The following is a 21,942-nucleotide window of genomic DNA, read 5'->3' on the forward strand; positions in this document are numbered from 1 at the left end:
GTTCCGACCACCATCATCAAGTTGGACACAACAGCTCCAACCAGTACAAGAGATCTCGTCCGAGATCGACCTACAGTTTCAGGTAACCCTCGAAATATTGGCGCCGTTGCCGGGGAACCTAGAAGTCATCCCATCATCATGGCGGACAACCTTGACAGCGACCACAATTCTGATTTAGAGAACAGAACACCACATAAGAACGCGGACATCACACCAAATGATACTTCTCAGCCAAACAAAAACAAGAATTTGCCAAGCATAGAAATCATGGAGGCGCTTCAAGCTCAACAATATCCTCTCAAACAGCTTGAAAAAGAGGCCGAGCATCAACGAGAAGCCGAGACGGACCTACGAAGGGAAACTAGTCGACGTCAAGAATTAGAGGACAAGCTCCTAAAGCTTGAAGCCGATCTCAAAACCAAGACTACCCGATCCAGTCATGAAGATAGCCCCCACAAGGATCAAGACCCCTTCACCAAAGAGATCATGAAAGCCAAAGTCCCAAAGGACATCAAAGCTCCTGACATGACCCCGTACGACGGCACATCAGATCCAAGCCATCATCTTAGCAATTTTAGAAGCAGAATGTATCTCACTGACGCCTCGGATGCTATTCAATGCAAAGCCTTCCCAACAACACTAACAAAGACAGCAATCAAGTGGTTCGACACTTTGCCCCCCAGATCCATCACAAATTTTGATGACCTGGCCAAGAAATTTCTTGCCCGATTTTCCATTCAGAAGGACAAAGCCAAACACGCTCCAAGCCTATTAGGAATCAAGAAAGGAGATCGAGAGAGTCTTCGTAGCTACAAGGAGAGGTTCAACAAAGCATGCCTGGACATACAAAGCCTATCAACGGAAGCAGCCATTATGGGTCTCATCAATGGCCTGCGAGAAGGACCTTTTAGTCACTCCATATCAAAGAAACATCCAACATCTCTGAATGAAGTGCAGGAATGATCTGAGAAGTACATCAACATGGAGGAAAATTCTCGGCTAGGAGAGACCTCAAAATTCAGATTCTCCTACTCCTCCCGGGATAAGGATAAAGAGTCCAAGAAAAAAGAAGATCAATACGGCGAGAAGACTAAAAAATACAACAAATACACCCCTTTCTGAGTGTCTCTTATGGATGTTTACCGAGAAGTATGTCATACTGAAAAGATACCACCACCTCGTCCACTCAAAAGCAAGAAAGGAGGAAGAAATCGGACAGAATACTGTGAATATCACCGAATCTACAGACACCCTACCAATGAGTGCTTCGACTTGAAAAATGTTATTGAGAAATTGGTAAGAGAAGGATGACTAGATCGGTATTTAGCCAACAAATCGGATGAACCTCGAAAAATAAGAAGGGACGAAGAGGTCAGACGAAGAGAACGACCACCTCACACCCTAGAGAGACACGTGCACATGATAAACGGAGGATTCGCAGGAGGGGGGATCTCAAAATCATCTCACAAAAGGCATCTCAAAGAAATATATCATGTTGAGGGAGGAGAAGAATCACTCAACCTCCCTACTATTACTTTCACCCAAGAAGATGCAGCAGGCGTCATCCCAGGACATGACGATCCTATGGTCATCACAATCATATTGGCCAATGCAAACCTCCACCACACCCTGGTGGACCAAGGAAGCTCGGTGGATATCTTGTTTAAACTCGCCTTCGATAAACTCGGCCTGTAGGAGAAAGAACTTAGAGCATATTCGAACAGCTTGTTTGGACTAGGAGACACTCCAATCCAACCGCTTGGATACATCTCACTACACACAACCTTCGGAAAAAGAACCTGATCAAGGACACTCAACATAGACTACATTGTAATCGACGTAAGCTCAGCCTACAACGCCCTGATAGGTCGGGCAACATTGAATCAGCTCGCAGAAGTAGTTTCAACTCCACATCTATGCATGAAATTCCCAACTCCAGAAGGGATCGCTACGATAAAAGGATATCAGAAAATAGCGCGACGCTGTTACAATGAAAGTCTGAACCTCAGAGGCAAAGGGGAAGAAATCCACACCATTGAACTCGGGGGAGTTCGAAGTCGGGAAGAACTTCGCCCACAACCTGAGGGTGAAATTGAAGAAGTCCAGATTGGAGACACCCCAGACCAAACAACAAATATTGGGGCAACCCTGAAGAAAGAGGTAAAGAAGCCCTTGATACAGTTCTTAAGGGATAATGTCGACCTCTTCGCATGGAGGGCTGTAGACATGCCGGGCATAGACCCCAAGCTAATGTGCCATAAACTGGCAGTATACCCAGGATCTCGGCCAGTACAGCAGAAGCGTAGGAAGCTCGGACTGGAAAGATCCCAAGCTATGGAAGAACAGGTACAAGCTCTACTGGAGGCAGGATTCATAAGAGAAGTCAAGTACCTCCTATGGCTAGCCAATATTGTCTTGGTGAAAAAGTCAAATGGGAAATGGCAGATGTGCACTGATTACACCGACCTCAACAAAGCTTGCCCAAAAGATCCCTATCCACTCCCAAATATCGACACTCTAGTGGATGCCTCCTCCGGATAAAAGTACCTCTCGTTCATGGATGCTTATTCAGGATACAATTAAATCCCAATGTATTCACCCGATCAGGAAAATACCTCATTCTTAACTCCAAAAGCAAACTATTGTTATGTCGTCATGCCATTCGGACTTAAAAACGCAGGAGCTACTTACCAAAGATTAATGAACATAGTCTTCGTAGACCATATCGGGAAGCTTATGGAGGTATATGTAGATAACATATTGGTAAAAACACAGAATGAAGAGTCGCTACTATCCAACCTCACCACAATATTTGACACCATAAGAAGGCATGGTATGCGACTCAATCCAGAAAAATGCACCTTTGCAGTAGAAGCTGGCAAGTTCTTGGGCTTCATGCTCACACAAAGAGGAATTGAGGCAAACCCGGATAAATGTCGGACAATACTCGACATGAAAAGTCTGACCTGCGTCAAAGAGGTACAACAACTTAACGGAAGACTGGCAGCCTTGTCTAGATTTCTAGCCGGATCGGCCATAAGGTCTCTCCCCTTCTACGCCACTTTAAAGAAGGGAAAGATGTTTGAATGGACAACGGAGTGCGAACAGGCTTTCCAGGATTTCAAACGGTTCCTGGGACAACCACCTATTCTAACTCGACCACGGGAAAGAGAACCACTCGTATTATACCTCGCAGTAGGAAATCGGGCAATAGCCTCAGCACTGGTCAGAGAAGACAAAAGTGGGCAACAACCCATCTATTTCACCAGCAAAGCTTTATAAGGGGCCGAACTGAATTATCAAAAGATAGAGAAGTTCGCCCACGCTCTCATACTAACATCTTGACGACTTCGCCCATATTTTCAAGCTCACACCATCAAGGTTCGGACTAACCAGCCCATAAAAGGCATTTTACAGAAGACAGATTTAGCTGGAAGGATTCTACAATGGGCAGTCGAGCTATCTGAGTTTGATCTTCAATACGAAACACGAACGGCCATCAAGTCCCAATATTTGGCCAACTTCATTGCTAAGTACACTGACACTCTGGGAACTCCCACATAATGGAATCTCTACAAAGACGGCTCTTCAAACAAAACCGAAAGTGGCGCGGGCGTGATAATAGAAAGCAATCAGGGAACCCAAATTGAACTTTCCCTTAAATTCGGGTTCCTTGCTTCAAACAACCAAGCCGAATATGAGGCATTACTAGCTAGCTTGGAGCTGGCTAAGGAGGTTGGAGCTCAAAAGCTTATCATCTTCAGTGACTCACAGCTCGGACAACTCGGGGAATATGAGGTCTGCCACATACCTTAGGAACAGAATGCTCGAGCTGATGCACTCTCAAAACTAGCTAGCACCAAACCAGGGGGCAACAATAGAAGCCTCATCCAGGAAATACTGCAGACCCGTCAATCTCGGAAGAAGAAAAGGTCCTAGCCATAACAGGCCTGGATCAAGGGTGGATGACTCCCATAATTAACTACCTCAAAAAAAAACACTCCCTACAGATAAGAAGGAGGCAAAGAGGTTAAAACGGGAGGCACAATACTACACCATCATAAACAATACTCTATACAAGAGAGGGATTTCAACACCACTGTTAAAATGTGTGCCGACTTCTAACAGAAAGGAAGTTTTAGAAGAAGTGCACAGTGGCATCTGTGGCAACCATTTCGGAGCACAAGCTCTCACCAAAAAAGTACTCTGAGCAGGATTCTATTGGCCAACTTTGCAAAAGGAAGCAACAGAGTTCGTAAAGACATGTCCACTATGTTAGAAACATGCCAATTTCCACATTGCCCCACCAGAGGAACTCATCAGTGTAACCTCACCCTGGCCATTTGCAAAATGGGGACTCGACCTCCTTGGGCCCTTCCCTCAAGGATCAGGACAGGTCAAGTTCCTCATCGTAGGGGTAGACTATTTCACAAAGTGAATTGAGGTAGAGTCCCTAGCTAACGCCACTGCTCAAAAAAGTCAAAAATTCCTATATAGAAACATTGTCACAAGGTTTGGGGTTCCTTACTCCATTACCACAGACAATGGCACTCAATTCACAAACGCAGGCTTTAGAAAATTGGTGGCCGACTTGAAAATAAAGCACCAATTCACTTCCGTAGAACACCCCCAGGCTAATGGACAGGCAAAAGCCGCCAATAAAGTCATATTAGTCGGGCTAAAATGGAGATTACAGGATGCAAAGGGAGCCTGGGCTGAAGAACTCCCACAAGTCCTATGGGCATATCGGACAACTCCACGCTCCATGATGAGGGAATCACCTTTCTGACTAGCTTACGGAATGGAGGTAATGATCCCACTGGAAGTCGAAGAAGGGTCCCCCAGAACGATCTTCTACAGTGAAGAGGCCAACCCCCAACTTCAAAAGGAAGAGCTTGACTTACTTCCAGAAATACGGGAAAGAGCTCGGATTAGGGAGGAGGCGTTAAAACGTCGAATGGCCTCAAGGTACAATCAAAAGGTAGTACATCGAAATTTTGCCAACAACGACCTCATCCTAATCCGAAATGATATCGGAACGAGTCGACCTGGAGAGGAAAAACTGGCGGCTAACTAGAAAGGACCCTACCGAGTCACAGAGGTATTGGAAAAAGGCTACTACAGGGTGTCCGAACTCGAGGGGCGAGAGCTACCAAGGTCATGGCACGCCTGCAACCTAAGAAGGTATTACAGTTAGGAAGTAATAAAGGATCTTAGGCTAAAGGTGCACTCTTTTTCCTGAAAAGGTTTTTTAACGAGGCACCAAGCCAAGATCTACAAAACTGCCTAACTTAAGGGGGTAAAATTCCATACATATATATTTCTCCTGTATGTCCACTTTCTATTTGAATAAAACTTTTCAGATTTCTTCTACAAAGACTCTCTACAGGTCGGCAAGGTGAAAATAAATTTACCGCCTGACCACGATAAAAACCGAATTCATCGTCTGAATTTCGACAAAGATCGGCAAAAAGTGAAAACCGAATTCACTGCTCGATCAAAGACAAAGCTACGAGTTGGCAAGGTGAAGATTAAATTCACCATCCGATCGCCACAAAATCAACAAAGTTATAAAATATAATCCATAAGCTGAGGCCTGGCCAGCCCTGACTAAAAAATGGATTACTAGAAATAACTTGAGACGGACTAACATGAAGAAGTCGGACCAATCGACCAAAGCGACAAAAAGTTATAAAAAAGTGATCCATAGAAAGAGGCCTGACGAGGTCTGAGAAAAAATAGATTGCTAAAAATAACTCGGGATGGACCGACATGAAGAAGTCGGACCCGACTGAGCAAAGTGACAAAGTTATAAAAATTAATCCACAGAAAGAGGCCTGATTAGCCCTTATCAAAAGTGGATTACTAGAAATAACTAAGAAGGGACCGACATGAGGAAATCGGCCCAAAACCGATCAAAAGCGACAGAGTTAATAAAAAGTAAATCCATAAAAAGAGAACCGGCGAGGTTCAACTAAAAATGGATTACTAGAAACAACTCGAAAGATTCAACGAAAGAAGACGACCGACAGAAGGCGTGCGCTAGAAGGGACACAGCTCAACCCAAAGAAAGCCACGACCTCACCAAAGCAGGTCGAACAAGGCTAGCCTCAAAAGGTCACATCGACCAAAGCAGGAAATAAACAAACATAAAGGCAATAAAAAAAAGAGGTCGGACAGCAAAAGCACCAACACTCTTAAGATTCCGGGAAGTTCCAAAAGATTGCAAACAAACACGTTAGGAAGAAACAAAGCTACTATAATAAAGACTCAGAAGGCCACCCGAAAGTCGACCTCAAGAGTTCAAAAGCATTTGTTTTTCTAAAGAAAGTTGCTAACAAAAGCAACTAAAATGACAAAGTCAAAAGAACTACTAATTACAAAAAATCCAGAATTTTAAAAGACCCACAAAGTCGGGCCATGAGATACCAAAGTAAAACAGAAACTACAAACGATTCAAAGATTCTCCAGCGTATCTCGAGGCGAAAGAGGATGAGTCGCAAGGGGGACAGCATCGACGGTCCCATCTGGCTGGTTCAGGATATCTAAACATCAGGATCCGACTCAGGATGGTCGACCTCAGCTGCAGGAGTGGGAGAAGTCGGGGCAACAGAAGCTTTGGTGGATGGCACAGGAGGTGGATCTACATCATCATCATCTTCATCCGGGGCAGGGACGATCTTCCCATTTTCCACAATATTGTCCAAACTGAAGAGAGACAGGTCGAGCTCAGGAGCAAGAACTCGGACCTGATCCTTCAAATTCTCATAAGCAGAAGTCACACTGCCCACAAGATGTCCCTGGAGCTCGGCATAATCAGCCCGAGCAGATTCCAACCTCTCCCTAAGCTCTATCACCTCACCATAAGCCTGGACATAGCTATCCTTATGCTTCTGCGCCATTTTCTCAACCAGATTTGCAGAAGCCACCGCAGCAGTAGCCCGAGTCTTCTCACCTTCCAATTCTTTTTCTAGCTTTGCCACCTTCACCTCAAGTTTCTCCTTCAACCCCTTGATCCTGTCGAATTCTGACTTGGCCTCCTCCATAAAAGCCCTTGTCGCATGAATAGGAAGATCCTGGGCAGTTCGGAACAAGACTGCTCCCATGTGTGCTATTTTAATACTGCTTCAGGTAATGAAGTCCAGATGACGAAGAATAGATACATCATCAGTAGGAACAACACCATAAGGAGCAATTTGATGATCAACAAACCCCACAGCATCAAAATCAGGGGTGTCCAAATTAAAAGGCTCAACAGTCCTCTGTCTTTTTGGAGGAGGTTCGGTAGTGGGAGAAGAGGTAGAAGCAGAAGTTTGGGGAGGATCAACCAAATGGACCTGAGGAGTAAGAATCACCCTCCTCGGCCCAGAAATGCTCAAGGGCAGCTTTTTAGGAGGAACCTGATAAGATCCTTCCCCAGCAGCCTTAGCCGAGATATTCTGGACAGCTGTGGCTTTCCTCGCCTTCTTAAAGGCCTTCATGGAATTATTATTCTTAATCATTTCTGAAAAAACACAGCAAAACCAAGTTACAAAACTGAAAAAAAAAAGTAAACAAAGCGAAGGAAAAAGAAGTCGACCACTACCCAGCTCAGCTTGAACAAGGGATGGGTCCCCTAAGAATTTCTTTATGTCGAGATGGGGGGCTGCCCCCAAATCTCCTCCAACACATTCACAAAAGCCTGCTCGACCTCATCAAGCATCTCCCATGAATATCTAGACACCACAACATTCTTTTGCCAACATAAGGGGAAGGCAGGTTCATTATTTGGCTCTAAGAAAAATGGTCGAGCTCCCTCAACAGCTCGGACCTTAAAAAAGTAGTTCTTAAAGTCCCTAAAGGACTCTTCATATATAGAAAACACTTTCTTTCCTTGGGAAGACCGGAAAGAAACCCAAGAAGCTTTCTTTATGGAAGTCCTAGGTTTGGTCAAAACAAAGAGGTAAAGAAAGAGAGTTTGAGAAGGCTTGACATCCAATTCTTGGCACAGCAACTGAAAGATCTTAATAAAGCCCCAAGAGTTCGAATGGAGCTGTGACGGAGCTACATTACATGACCACAGCAAATCGGTCTCGAAAGAGGTAAAAGGAAGGGTAATGTTCATTTGACTAAAGAAGTAGTCATAAGCAAAAAAGAAGGGACGTTCCCCCTGGGTCAGAGAAGGAAAGCAAACCCTCTCGTCAGGGTCAAGCGCTACCAACTCGTAATTCTTCTCCTGATCCCTACTACTACAGATCCAATGATGCTTTCTAAGCTCCATGCAATATTCAGAGTTAACCATTGAAACACACATCAGAACGAGGGAGTCTAGCCAGTCAGACATGCCCTCGGGGACTTTGGAGGATGTCTCGACAATATTTTTGCGAGAAGACATGGGTCAACTAGTCCTACAGCAAGAAAAAGAAAAATGGGTTACTAACCAAAACAGCTCGGGCAAAACAAGAAATCAGCTCGGACAAATATGAATAAAACTTAGACTAAAGTATACAACAGCAAAAGGGAAACCCCAGGATTCACACTAAAATCCAGGGGCACCCTTTGGAGGCAGTAACGAGGCAGGAACCAGAAAAGAAGGAAACCAACGGACTATGCCCTAATCATCTCGCAAACAATCCTCTCCTAGTAAACGTCACAAAGCAGCAAGAAATCTCATCATCATCAACAAGGACCATCAAGACTACAATCTTTCTACATCAAAAATGGTGCAAACAGGGTAATAAACCCAGCAACGAAGACACACAGAAATAAAGGATGTAGGAACGGCCCTAATAAAACCCTAGAAAAGCAAAAGTCACCAGGCATACATCATAGCAAAAGACGCAAGCTTTTTCAAATAACCATCATTCACTCCTTAAGAAGGTCAAAGATTCAAAACACATGCAGCAGCGGAAGACAATATAAAAAAGCGACTAAATGAAAATGACAAAAGGAAGAGAGAGCACCAACCTGTAGAGGAAGAAGAGACGAGCGTGAGGAAAAGGTTCGGAGAAAACGGCGGTGGCCAAGCACCCTTGAGTCGAAGCGAACAGAGGGGAGGAAGCACCTCAAGCAAAACTACGGAACGCAAAGGGTTGAGAGAAGCAAAGTGAAGCAGAAGAGGAAAGAAAGGAAGCAAGAAATTGAAAGATAAGACTTGAAAATTCAAAGTAAAAAGAAAAGAGGGAAAGAGGGGAGACGGCAAAAGTGGGAGTTAATGAGCATTTAAAACCTCGCACGTTCCCAAAGCAAGAGCACAAATGCAAAAGTGCTCGTTTCAAACTAAAAGGAGTGAAGGAAAACGTTTCATATTCAAGAAGCCTCAGTGGAATCAACCAAAGTGCTTGAGCTCAACTTCTCCAAAGAAGGATCGAAGTCCTAAAAAAGGACTCGACCTCAAAACGAAGACCACGCTTGAGCAGGGGCATTGTTCATGCCCTGGGTTGAGCTGTATGACCCGGGCTGATTGACGACAAGTCGACCGACCTCTTCAGGTCAGGATTACCCGACCTCTTCTTAAAAAGTTTGGCCAAATCACCAGGAGAAGCCCAAAAAGGGCCCAAACAGAGGAACACGATCCAATTCCAAAGGCACCGCAAGCCTAGAAATACAAGGGCGGTTCCCTTAAAAATAAGATAACTCCACTCAAAGATAAGATAAGATAGCTATCTTGTCTCCAAAAAAGATCACTCTGCAACATTATAAATACACTGGAGCACCCAGGTATAACTCATACTCTGATTCTACTAAAAACCTTCTTAATACCCTTGCTAACTTAAGCATCGGAGTCCCTTGCAGGTACCACCACCCTCCGGTGACGAAGGATCAGCACCACCGCTAAGCCCAACAAGTCGGACACGGCGGTTCCGACCACCATCATCAAGTCAGACACAACAGCTCTGACCAGTACAAGAGATCTCGTCCGAGATCGACCTACAGTTTCAGGTAACCCTCGGAATAGGGATCTGGTGGTCGAAAAAGTAAGACGCAAAAGCACAATAAGGTAATTGATCGACAGATTTCGTTTGTTGTCATGAGGACTTTCGATTAAAAAACAGATAATATGCAAACTAAAAAACAAGAGACTAGAGCTGAAACTAGGTGTGGCTTCAAGGCAAAGGTTCAGGTGTCATTTGACGTTGTTAGTGGTTGCTGAATTATTTCAAAAATTTCTAATTTGCACAATCATGACCTTCTTCCTCCAATTTTTACCGCAATACTTCCTAGTCAAAAGAAAATACCTACTATAGACATTGAGCAAATAAATATATTTCTGCACATATTTTTATAGCACTCTCAAGCCAATCTGATGGTCACCACAATGTTTCCTTTTTGCACAGAGACTTGTAAAATCAAGTCACACAGAAATGTTGACAAATGAAGGGTGATGCTAGTGCAACTCTTCAATATCTAAGAAAGATGAAGTCCATTGACCTGTCATGGTTATAAGATATGAAGCTGATAGGTTTCACTCAATAAAGAATTTATTTTAGTGTGATGGAATAAGCCAAATGGATTATCAATTGTTTGGTGATGTATTGGCTTTTGACGCTACTTACAAGAAGAACAAATATCATTGTCTGCTTGTCATTTTTCAAGTGTTAATAACCATAACCACACAGTTGTCTTTATGACTGCTCTTGTGTGTGATGAGTCCGAGAAAATATATGTTTGGTTGTTAAAAAGTTTGCTTGAAGCAATGAAGGGGAAGGCCCCAATTTCAGTTATCACATATGGTCCCCTATCAATGAAAAATGCAATAGAAAATTTTTTTCGTAATGCACATCATTGCCTATGTTCTTGGTACCATATTCATAATGCCACAAGTAATGTAGGTAATCCTAGGTTCACATCGCAGTTTAAGAAGTGCATGCTAGGTGATTACGATAAGGTTTGGTTCAATAAATGTGTTAGATTGCATTGATGTTGGTTCTTATATGTTATACATGGTGGTTAAGTATGGTAGTCCTAACGATACATGCCAAGTATCTTTTTGTGATTTACCAATGGAATTTACTTGCTCCTGTAAGGATGGAGTCATTTGGCATTCTTTGCGAACACATTCTATCTGTTTTAGTTAGACTTGAGATTTGTGAATTGCTAGAATATTTAGTTCTAGATAGGTAGACCAAAAGTGTGAAACAACAAATATATGATGAAAGGGGGTTTACTTGGGATCATAGTTGTAAAAACTAGACCAGACCGGCCAGTTCGACTGGAAAACCGGTAAACCGGACCTTGTACCGGTCCGGTTTGATATATTGACCGTTTAAGGAAATGAACCGGTTAAAATCGATACGAACCGATCAAACCGGCTCAAATCGGTCAAAACCGACATGGACCAGAACCGAACCGGTCCAGTCAACAGTCAACCTGCGTGCCGATGACGTCACGCTGACGTCAGCATGCGGGTTGGGAAATTTGGAAAAATACAATGCAGGGAGGAGTCGAACTTAGGTCTTCTCAATTGAAGACCAAGTTTACAACCACTGCACTAACCCATTGCTTTAGTATTGCTAATACTTTTCATAATATATATTTCAATTTTTTATAACTAATACATATATATATATATACACATACATGGAAATACTTAACTCAATATTTTTTAAATTAATTATTTTTTAATTGAAGTATAAATTAATTAATTTTAAAATAAAAAATAATAATGAATATAAAAATAAAATAAAAATTATTTATTCTGAGAAAAAAATTAATTTATATAATTATTTAATTATATAAAAATATTTAGACCTTGAAATTATTCTTTAGATATAATTCATAGATTGTTATTCTTATTGTGTCTAATTAAGATACTATATAGTAGTATGAACTAATTATATGTCTATTTTTGTATTAGTTATTTATAGAATTCGGCTTAATTGTTCTTAAAATGTTAGTAAAAATATGTATTTTTCAAAATTTAATTTTAGGTTTTTGACTATTTTTATTTTTTATTTGCATAGTACCGAGTCAACCGGTTCAACCAGTGACCCACCAGTTGAACCAGTAACCTAGTGATCCAGTGACTTGATCGGTTTGATTACCGGTTCGGTTCTGACAACTATGCTTGGAATTGTTTAAAGTCTAACCAATAGAGGACCGTTAACTTCAAAATAAAAAAGAAAATTGAACCATATTGATCTTCGACTTCTATAAATTAAAAGTCCTTTTTGTAGTTTTTTAGTAAAATTTTAAATCGTACTTTAAAAGTAAAATAAATAATCTATTTTTATTATATAAAAGTTGATACTAATTTCTTTTACATTGATGAGTGGAACTTAATCATGAATATAGACATTAATCTTAAAGAGCAATGCTACATAATAAACAAAATTTATCATTTTAAACTAATATTTGACCAATTATAAGTTTTAAATACTAAATTTTAAATCATAAACCTATAAAACAAATTCTTGTATGATATTATTTTATTAGTAAAAGAGATTTAACAAACTCTTTCTATATTACTTTATTTGATCTTCCTTTAATACTCCTTCTATTCAAGACGGGAACAGATGTGTGGTATATTGGTATCACGCAGTCTATATAGTAATCTGATAGTAATTAACTATTATAATCAAACAAGAGGCTAGCTTTGCCTTTGTTTATTATTATCTAATCATATACTAGGGCAAAGCATAACTCATGCAACCATCTCACCCATTTGTCCTCCTAAATGCATTACTCGATATTCGTACATGCTCATGCCTTGTCCAAAAATTTTCTGCACAAACATATTTTGATGCCAATATGAGTCCATACAACTTCGCATATCCCATAATTTTTCCTATATAACATATGTTTCACGATTTACTATTGTACAAAGAAGAAAAACCATCTAGAAAAAACACTTCAATAGAATTCATAAACTTGGAGTCATTTGACATCACCGGCTCTGTTTCACAAGTTTACGGCAGGTAACAACATTACAATCCCATCTTCAATGTTTACTTTAATAAAAGGTTTAATTTGTTGAGTCCATGTATGCTGACTTCCTTAACTATATTATTAACCCTATGCTTGTAGCGATGCTTTTGCCAAGGCTGAGAGCAACCATAACCATGTTGTTCTAGGAAAAATGGTCGACATTGGACATGCTGACGAAACCAATGGAACAGAGTCTCTACATGGAGAGTCCATAAAAAGGACACATGCAAACTTCATTGCTAATGGAGTTTCGATTGAGACCCCGCATGATGCACAATAATTGAACAAATAATAATAATAATAATAATAATAATAATAATAATAATAATAATAATAAGGGGTAGGCTGTTCAGGACCTTTGGAATTCACAACCTCTCTCCTATAGCTCTAGACACTAAAGAGAATTTAGTGCAAGCTCAAGTGTACACCAATGTCATAAGGGGTAGGCTATTCAAGATTTTTTTTACTAAAAAACCAAAAAATGAGAAGGAAAAAAGTCTACCTACAATTAATGGTGTGGGGAATCAGGGGCCAACTAGGAAAACCCCTCCGTTGAAAAGGCGTTGTGTAGGCCAAGGCTCTTGTCGGACCAAAGCTACCACAAAGGTACCTCATTTAATTTGTCATTTAAATTAGGTATATTGAAATGTCATTTACAATAATGAATGTTATAATCTTTGCTGTAATAGTATAATATTTTTAATGTGATCATATATTTAATTTTTTTCTATATTAATTATGCTAAACTCAATTGCAGCCGATAATATAGTTGCATTACTTTGTCTCCATAACTTGTATTAAATACATTTTTTGTGTAGAGCAGGAGAAACAAGTTCAAGATAACACCTGCAATGGAATTTAGTGATGTGCAGGTAAGGATATTTGCTTACATCTTCAATAGCATAATGTATCAAGAATAAAAATCTGAACTTTAGTCAAATTTATAAAATTTAAAAAGCTGACCCTCCAATTTCATGTGAACGAAAATTGACTCTCGATTTCATGTGAATGAAAACTGACACTCCAATTTCTTTGAATGTGACTTCCACAGCTGAGTAAAACACACAAATTTTTAATAACAAAGCAAAACACAATCATCTTTCTAATATTAAAATTAAAAGAAAAAAGGACAAATAGGTCCTGACTTTTTGTCATGCAAAAATTTTAATCCCTAAGGATTGAAAAATACATTTACATCCTTGACTTTCCCAAAATCAAGACATTTGGATCCCTCCGTCCAACTGAGATTGTGAAACGTAATGAAGATATCTGACGTGGATGATGTATGCTGATGTGACCGTAACGGTGTCCCACGTGGATGTGGCAGAAAGGTTTAGGGACAAAAATGTCCCCCAACCCTAAATTTTGAATCTTTTATACGATTTTTTTAATTAGTAATATTAAAATGTACTTTTAAAATACATGTTAGTTAAACGCTAAAAAGTAAAATAAAATAGAAACTTACATATCATATGTATATTTTCATATGGGAAGTTAGCAATAAGCGCACAAAAGAAAATGGAAAAAGAATAAAAAGGTGTTTGACCTTTTAAAATCGTGACAAATACATTCTTTACAAAAATCAAAAACAAAAGTGTTTCTGACATTTGCAAACGGGAGATAAATGCGTCCCTTCATCTATTTGTCTTTCCAAATACAAAAGAAAGTCGCTGATGTAACACTTATGTGGCTGTAATGGTCTTATGTGTCCGTTATGTATAATTGATGTCAACTTTTCAAAAGGTAAAAGGAAAACTAGGTCCTTTTCTCAGAAAATGATGTCGTTTTGGGAGCTTCTACATTTTCTATAAATCCACTTTATAGTGGAGTATATTATAGAAAGTCCTAATTTCTCTGATCAGAATCACATACCTTTTCCCTCCAAAATCTAAAGTGTCAGCGAAGAATCACCCATTGAAGAGTTGCAAGGAGTTGCGAAGCTTGGTGGTCTTAGTCGAAGGTAGCTTGGTGGTGTTGCGGTTTCAATAAGCCAAGAAGGTAAGCACCTCTTCGTGTGAATGTGACTGCTGCATTTTTATGCTTTATTAATTTTTTTGGCATGTGAATATATGGTTAAAACTGAGAATAATGCACTGTTAGTGATGTGTATAAAACAAACTTAAAATTTAATTCTTTGTTTGATCTTGTTATAGTAGTGTTGTTTATTAAAAATGGAAATACACTTTTTATTTATTGCAAATGGCTGAAACGTTCGTGGTGTCTATGTTTCACCTTGGAGGTAATTTCGTTAGGAATTCTAGTGGAGAGTTAGTTTATGTTAATGGTTAAGTTGAGAAGTTTCCTAAATTGGACATAGTTAAGTTGAGAAGTTTCCTAAATTAGGCTTGTACAAGGAATATAACGTTGTGTATTGGTATGATAGCACTGCTAGTGACATTGAGTCTAGTCTGCACCTGATAACAGGGAATATGGAAATCCACGAGTTGTGTGAGAATAAGGTGAGAAACCAAGATAATAACGACTTCTATATTTATTTTGATCACCCCATAGATGAACCTAAATATGCAGAAGGTGAATGAGGGTAGAATATGAAAACCATAGACTTTGAAGGGCAAAAGATTTAGAGTTTAGGGTTTAGAATACTAATGTCATCTTTCTTGTCTCTAAGTTGCACACAACGAACAGCAAAGAGCAGCAGGACTCGTTGCGTGCTCGAGGAAGCTTATTTGTTGGTCATGGAACACAATCCTAAACCCAAACAAACTATATTACCAACGATAATACTAGCATTGCAATGTAGTTTCCCTTTGTTTTAAAAAGTTAGAGTAGCTCCCAAAACGATGTTATTTTCTAAGTCATGGACCTAATTGTCCTCCTATCTTTTGGGTAGATGACATTAATTCTTCATAACGGACACGTAGGACCGTTACAAGCACATAAGTGCCATATCAGTGACTTCCATTTGCACTTAAAGAGGTAAATAGATGAAGGGATGTATTTGTCTCCCATTTTCCAAACTCAAGGACGATTTTATATTTAATTTTTTGTAAGGAATGTATTTGTCACCGTTTTAAAAGGTCAAGAACCTATTTATTCTTTTAAAAAAAAAACCGTCTCTCTTGATTTTATTTTCTAGTATATATTGCTTAAAGTTTTATATCGAATTTATTATTTTTGGATAAGAAAAATTCAAAAGTAATACTATTTAAATAGTTAATCAAATATGGTACTTTTTTAGATCAATATTAAAAAATACTAAACTAATAATAAATATTATGAATTTGGTACATAATTGTCTTCGAAAATATAATAGTAAAATATTTTTTAAAAAAATAACTTTTATGTATTTAATATCTATCGTTAAATTTGTTCAAAAAAAATTCAAGAGAACATTTGTACTTATGTATTCTTAATTAGTAATATTATTGTTAATCAATTAAAAGAGAGAATGAAAATTAATAAATTTAATTACAGAAACTTGTTAAGATATTAAATAAAAAAACTTATACTACACTTGTGAATTATGTATTAAAATTATTATACCACTTCTAAAAAATTTTATTATTCATCTATACAGGTTTGATTATTTGAAAATAAATGCATATTTCGATTACTAACTATTTATTTAAAGAATAAAGCATTCACCAATCGTTCTAAGATATCGTATTGGTCCATACCCATCAAAGGTATTGGACAAATTTATCCTATAATGGAATACAAAATAGTATCCAACTAATATGTCTGATATAAATGTCACTTAAAATAGTTTGCAAAATAAAGAGTAATAGAACCCTCTGAAAAATCAAAATGCGATCATTTTGTTTTTTAACATTAGACCAACCCCTCTTTTCTTTGTGTTTCCATATATTCCTCTCTCCCATCTCTCAATTAAATTTATCCTAACAATACATCACTCTCTAATGGAAATATGTGTTGATTATGTAAAAAGGAAATGTCTCGAAAAAACTTTCATTTTTTTCCGTTAACTACCAATTAGAGTTTAGAAAAAGGGCCAATTGTATTGGAGATTAGTAATTTTCAATTTGGCTTTTAATTTAATTAATTAAAAATAATATATCAGTAATTATCTTTATTAGAGGTTGTCAGATTATTAAAATTCAGTTGCTACCTCTACATTATATTCATTAAAGATGAGCTCCAATGGTTATAGGCACGCATATCACAATTTAAAATTATTTTGAAATTTTTTTGTTAATAACATTTTTCAAATATCATTTTCTCACCACCTAAATTTTTTGGGTATCAAATTGGTAATTATCTCTTTTTTTTTTTATCTCCATAAAACTAGTCTTTCTTCTCCCTCAACAATTGCAACTTTAAATCATACGAGCATTTTAAGGTGATATTTTTAAAATATACTCTTAATTATTAAAGAGAGTTTTTTTAGATTGTCAAAAAAGTATTGTTGTAAAAAAAATATTTTGCTATTTAATTCAAACTTAAGTAATTAAGGTAGATATTTCATTGGATAAGTTTAATTGCTCTATTATTTGAGAAGATTAACTAGCCTTGATTTTGCAAAATATATAAAGTGTGATTAATATTTAAGTTGATAAGGAATAAACTATTTTTGTTTTTATTAGCAATCCTTATAACATAAAGAAAACCTAAAATTGAAGGCCCATGCAAACCCCGTCCCCTCCCCCCCCCTCCAAAAAAAATCATTGCTTTAAATCCTTAGGCTACTTTTATTTATAGGTATGGATACTAAAACACAAAATTATATTTGACAGATAAGACATGAACAGAGATATTGTGTCTAGAAATATTGAATTAGTGTATTTTGTCCTTCCTATCGACAAGAAGGATACATGGATACTAACAAAAGACACAACTTATTTTTCATTTTTTATTTCATTATTCATATTACTTTTTCATAATTATATTTTTATAATTATATTTTCTTTCCAAATTTTTGTATGAAAAAAATAAGATTAAATTAGACTTTTATAAATTGTGCTAGTATATAACCAAACAAAATACAACACTAATTTGTGTGTCCCTGTTCCTAGTATCTTATCTTATTATATTCTCATAATTAAACATGGCCTGTTCTCATAATCAAACGCAGCCTTATAGATCACATAGGACAATACATTAAATTATGAGTCAATAACGAATGTAAGTAGAGTTTACAATGGAGATTATTATAGTGGTTATGACAGTTATATGATATTGACAACACTTAAATCTATTATAATAGAATAATCAAACTTGCAACAGATCAATAATCAAATTTGTTTACAATAATATAATAAAAATTATAAGGGTCCATGATATATATGTTGGAATTCTAGGATTCTTAATCCCAAGATCATCTATGTTAAATCTTTAAGAAAGATATCTGACAGTGGAAGCGTACCTACATTCACGATCACCATCTTGATTTGTTGTTCTTAATCTTAATGTGTGAATATTTGATCTTCCTCAACTAAAGTCTACTAGATCCTTATTTTAGGCTAAATAACAACTCTCTGATGGAGCAATGGCTGCAAAGTGATTTTGGTATGTAGGAACCAAAATCTTAGAGTTCTATTTATAGTTAGATATTGGTTTCCATTAAACCCTAAGGGCCCAAGTAAAATAGAATATTTGATTTTGCTCTCGTTTAAACCCAAATCAAAAGTAATAATGATTTATTCTATTTAACATTTATAACAAAAAAGATATTAACTATATATAATTCATATAATATGAAATAGCTAATGTGATTATAACTGATTATATGTATTGCCCATAAATAAATTAAACATTATAATTTTCTAACAATATAGTGACTCATTTTGTGTACACATAAAATGATCAATAAACAATCATTGTTAATCAACAAATAACAATACATCGAATGAAAAAGAGTTATCAATAGTAATTACTAAAAACAAAATCATGTATTTGTTTTCTCAACCAGACTTATGTCATTTTTGTCTTTTCCGTAGGCTTTTTCCTTCCAAATGTTTGAAACTTCTTCAAAGGTCAATCCTTTTGTCTCTGGCATGTAGATGATCACAAAAACAATTGCAACCATAGTGACTCCCAAGAGAATCATGAAACTCCCACCAAGCCCTATGGCATCAACTACTGAAAGAAAACTAATAGACATTATAACACTACAAATCCAATTCACAGTTGCAGACATGCCACCACATATTCCTCTATACTCTTCAGGATAAATCTCCGAGTTCACTGCCCATGGCACAGGACCCATACCAGGAGCAAAGAATATGATATACAAAGCTAAACCAACAATCGCAAGCCACGCATATACTTGACTGGCATTGCCATGTCCTATAATAAAGCATGCCATAGAGAGGATGGTTAAGGCTATAGCCACACCTGATAAGCTACCAAGAGTGAGCTTTTTGCGGCCTGAAGCGTCAATAAGATAGATTCCAAGAATTGTGCCACCGGCATTCAAGCCAGAAACAATAAGGGACAAGAACAATGCAGCATCGTTTGATTTAAACCCAGCTAATTGGATGATTATTGGACTATAATACAAGACAATGCTAATACCGGTAAATTGCTGGAATGCTTGAAGTCCAGCCCCACATATAAATGCAACTCTAATTTCTTTTAGCTTGAACACATCACTGTAGTTAACTTTGACCTTATTTTTCTGTTCTTTCTCCAAGTGAAATTCTAGAATCTCAATCTCATCTTCTAAACGAGGTGATGGGTAAATCTTGGATAGAACATTAGCGGCTGCTTCTTTCTTATTCTGTAGGTGAAAGAAAAAAAAATTCACATACAAGAAGAATAACAATGCATTTAAAACATGTTTTACATGTATTGACATGTATAGGTTTTACCTTAAAATAGAGCCATCTTGGGGATTCAGGGAGGAAGATCATAAAAACTAATTGGACCACTGCAGGAGAGCCTGCAACCCCGAGCATCCAACGCCACGTACCCGGGACCTACATGCAAAAAATGATTTTATTAGGAAACTATTTTTACCAAAAACTTAAATTGATAAGAGGAGGTGTATGAATGATTATATCTCTAACACATTCTTCTTCTCAAAAATTTATGATGTGTTTACCTTAATTTTTGCATATATAGGTCATTTTTCTCTTTTTGTTTGTCTTATATTAAATTCTTTCTTTTGGAGTTAAAAAGGTTTGAATTCTAGACCTTTAAGTTAAAGAAACTATGATACCATATTGTAAAATTACTTCGCCTAAGAATTTAAGTTTAAAGAAAAATACATAAATAATTATATCTCTAACAGATTTAATTAGATATTATAAAATTATGATTGAGTATTTAATAAGAAAAACTGTTATTATTGTTGTTACCCTTGTTATTAACAATCTAGTGGTGGTTAGCAAATTATGTATGCTTACCTTTGTCAAGCCATAATTGATGACAAATGACAGAAATTGTCCACCGGTAATCATAAGAGCATTGAAGCCAACTAATCCTCCTCTTATTTCAGATGGTGATATTTCTGCAATATAAACTGGAGCAGTAACGGAAGCCGCACCAACACCAAGGCCAACCAAAAAACGGCCTATTATAATAACATAAGGATTTGGTGCAATGGCCATAATAAGTGATCCTACGGCAAAACAAAAATCTGCCACTACAATAGCCATCTTACGCCCTAAAGCATCATTAATGTAACCGCCAATGGTAGCACCAAATATTGCACCAACCAAGGCCATAGCAACAATAAGTTCCTGCAAATATGAACACATAAATACACACAAATATATAAAACATAAAAATAAAAAGTAAAGTCTATGGTTATTATTATGATGACTACGGTGGCTATCAAATTTAAAAGTATTATTTGATAATAAAAAATATTATTTTAAAGTTTACAATACTTTACCAAAATTAAAGTTACTGTGTAGACGCCATAACAATAGATATCATATTATGCACCTAAGACCAAAACTAACATTCATGTATAGGTTACTGAATTCTTCTTCTTCTTTTCCTTGCCTTTTTCATAATTTTCAATCAATCCCAAAAAGCCTAGCATTGTTAAGTCTTAGTGGGTGTCTTATTCTTAATTTTAAGGTCATGTGAAGATGATATCGTAAATTATTAGATGATTTGTCATGTTTGATTAAAAGATCTAAAAGATTGCAATTATAGAAGTAGCCACCTTATTTTAATAAATGCTTAATTTTTTTCAATGTTAAAAGTCTTTCCTCAATTATCAAAAATAAAAACTTTTTATAGTCAAAGTGTGTGACTTAATAAACCTTTTTGCTTATTACCTGAAGAAAAAAACTATTCTTGACCTGCTCGAAATCCTCTTTTATATACAAGAGGGCACCTGATATCACACCTGCATTCATTTATCGATCAAATAGAAACAAACATGAGCAATTGTGTGGGTATATATTTCTAAAAGAAAAATATATTAAAAAAAATTATAAAGTAGTCAATATTAATTGATTTTTTATTGCAAAATTCTTTTTTTAAATCTTTATCTTTGGAAAATTTAGAGTTTCATATTAGAATTTTGTAAAGAGTTTAAAATTCAGAGTTTAAAATTTAGAATTAAAAAACTTATTGAAATTAGCTCTCTAATTGAACTCAAATGCATATATACATACCAGTATCATAGCCGAATAAAAGACCTCCAATACCAGCAGTGAGAGTAATTGCAACAATGTAAGAGTTTTGAAAAATTGATATTCTACGCTCAGGATGTTTTTCTAAGTAATTGAAACTTCCTGCTCTCACAGAAATATTCATATCTACTGCAACCATTTTAGCTTGCTCCTTGATTATCAACTATGGTTATACATACAAGATGAGACATCATTTTATAGAGAATACAAATGCTTAGTTTGGTATTCTAGTTAGTTCTCTTTTATGAAATTAGTTATATTTGAAGGCATTTTTTGTTTATTCTAGGTAAGACTGGCTAAAAATCCATCACTTGCAACAATGTACAAATACAAAATAGTAAAAAATGAAACTGATTAAAGATATTTATAACTTTTGTAGGGAAGACAACTCTTCTGTTGTTATAGCATGAGGTAAAATTAAATAATGAAAGGAAGAAGAGGTTTAATTTGTTTTATTTACTTT

The 21,942-nt window shown here is 36.9% G+C and overlaps 1 protein-coding gene across 1 annotated transcript; it reads right to left on the reverse strand.

Moving 5' to 3' along the window:
• Nucleotides 1-14,488: 14,488 nt before the first annotated feature.
• On the reverse strand, nt 14,489-21,603 carry LOC107607032 (inositol transporter 1-like). The gene is made up of 6 exons (XM_016309021.3): nt 21,462-21,603; nt 21,120-21,190; nt 20,235-20,570; nt 19,698-19,805; nt 18,802-19,606; nt 14,489-14,562 (listed from the first exon to the last, which is right to left on the reverse strand). Exons 1-6 carry the CDS (start codon nt 21,601-21,603, stop codon nt 14,489-14,491), a joined length of 1,536 nt encoding a protein of 511 aa, XP_016164507.3.
• Nucleotides 21,604-21,942: the final 339 nt, after the last annotated feature.

Source organism: Arachis ipaensis, chromosome B7 (genome assembly GCF_059453495.1).
Source record: "Arachis ipaensis isolate K30076 ecotype BB chromosome B7, ASM5945349v1, whole genome shotgun sequence".
In the NCBI taxonomy this organism is placed as follows: domain Eukaryota; kingdom Viridiplantae; phylum Streptophyta; class Magnoliopsida; order Fabales; family Fabaceae; genus Arachis; species Arachis ipaensis.

Excerpts from the sequence above, each read along its gene's own strand:
- LOC107607032 (XM_016309021.3), bottom strand. The coding sequence starts at position 21,603 with ATGAATATTTCTGTGAGAGCAGGAAGTTTCAATTACTTAGAAAAACAT. Across the intron at positions 19,806-20,234 it reads TCAATTATGGCTTGACAAAG|GTCCCGGGTACGTGGCGTTG; the intron begins GTAAGCATACAT and ends TTTTGCATGTAG. Across the intron at positions 19,607-19,697 it reads CAAGATGGCTCTATTTTAAG|AATAAGAAAGAAGCAGCCGC; the intron begins GTAAAACCTATA and ends TTTCACCTACAG.